The 710-nt window shown below is 56.5% G+C and overlaps 1 protein-coding gene across 1 annotated transcript; it reads left to right on the forward strand.

Annotated features, from left to right (window-relative positions):
• Positions 1 to 238: 238 nt before the first annotated feature.
• Positions 239 to 697, forward strand: PPTG_24966 (hypothetical protein; the record flags this gene model as incomplete). Its single annotated transcript, XM_008919046.1, has 2 exons — positions 239 to 432; positions 603 to 697. Coding segments are annotated over 2 exons (289 nt in total), but the record flags the coding sequence as incomplete, so codon positions are not given.
• Positions 698 to 710: the final 13 nt, after the last annotated feature.

The following is a 710-nucleotide window of genomic DNA, read 5'->3' on the forward strand; positions in this document are numbered from 1 at the left end:
CTCGGGGCCCTCTGAGGACAGGAAGTGACCGATAGGGGAATTGCCGAAATTTACAACAAACAACATCTTGACAGCAACCTTCGGTAACGGTTCGACAACGGTCTCGCTGGGGCATGGAGCAGAGCTGGTCGTGCAGCGAAATGTCGAGGAACCGGTAGAGCTCATCTGTACCTTGGGAAGATGGACCAGAACGCGCGCGATGTTATGACCTGCAACCTCATTCTCCGACGCTCGGTAGACTCTATTACAAGCCGAGCAAAGCCCCAAGGACGAGTGGCCGCGAGAACATGAGCGTCAAACTCATGGACGAAAACGAGAACCTCTCAGAAAGTGTCCTCCGGGTTTTTCAGCAGATCCACACGCAGCTCCAGCGCATCGGCACCCTTGGAGATGTCGCTGATGAGCGAGCGAGCGTCGTTCACGTCGGGGAACGTCAGTGACAGGAAGAACGTGTCCGAACGGCACGATGAGCGGTAGTCGAAGCTAGTAGGCAGGCCAGGGAGAATGACGGAGAGGAAACGCACAAAGTCGCGGTCGATACGCGGGTAGTCCACGTCTCCAGCGTTCACAACGAAGTCAAACGTTGAGCTGCGCTGGTACAGAGGCTCCCGTCGCGTCCAAATGTTCGCGTGGCTGTCTCCCAGAGAAGGACGGTGAGATTCCTCCACTGAGTCCAGATAAGCCAGAACGTCCTTGATGTCGCGCTGCAC

Source organism: Phytophthora parasitica, assembly GCF_000247585.1.
Source record: "Phytophthora parasitica INRA-310 unplaced genomic scaffold supercont2.455, whole genome shotgun sequence".
In the NCBI taxonomy this organism is placed as follows: domain Eukaryota; phylum Oomycota; class Peronosporomycetes; order Peronosporales; family Peronosporaceae; genus Phytophthora; species Phytophthora nicotianae.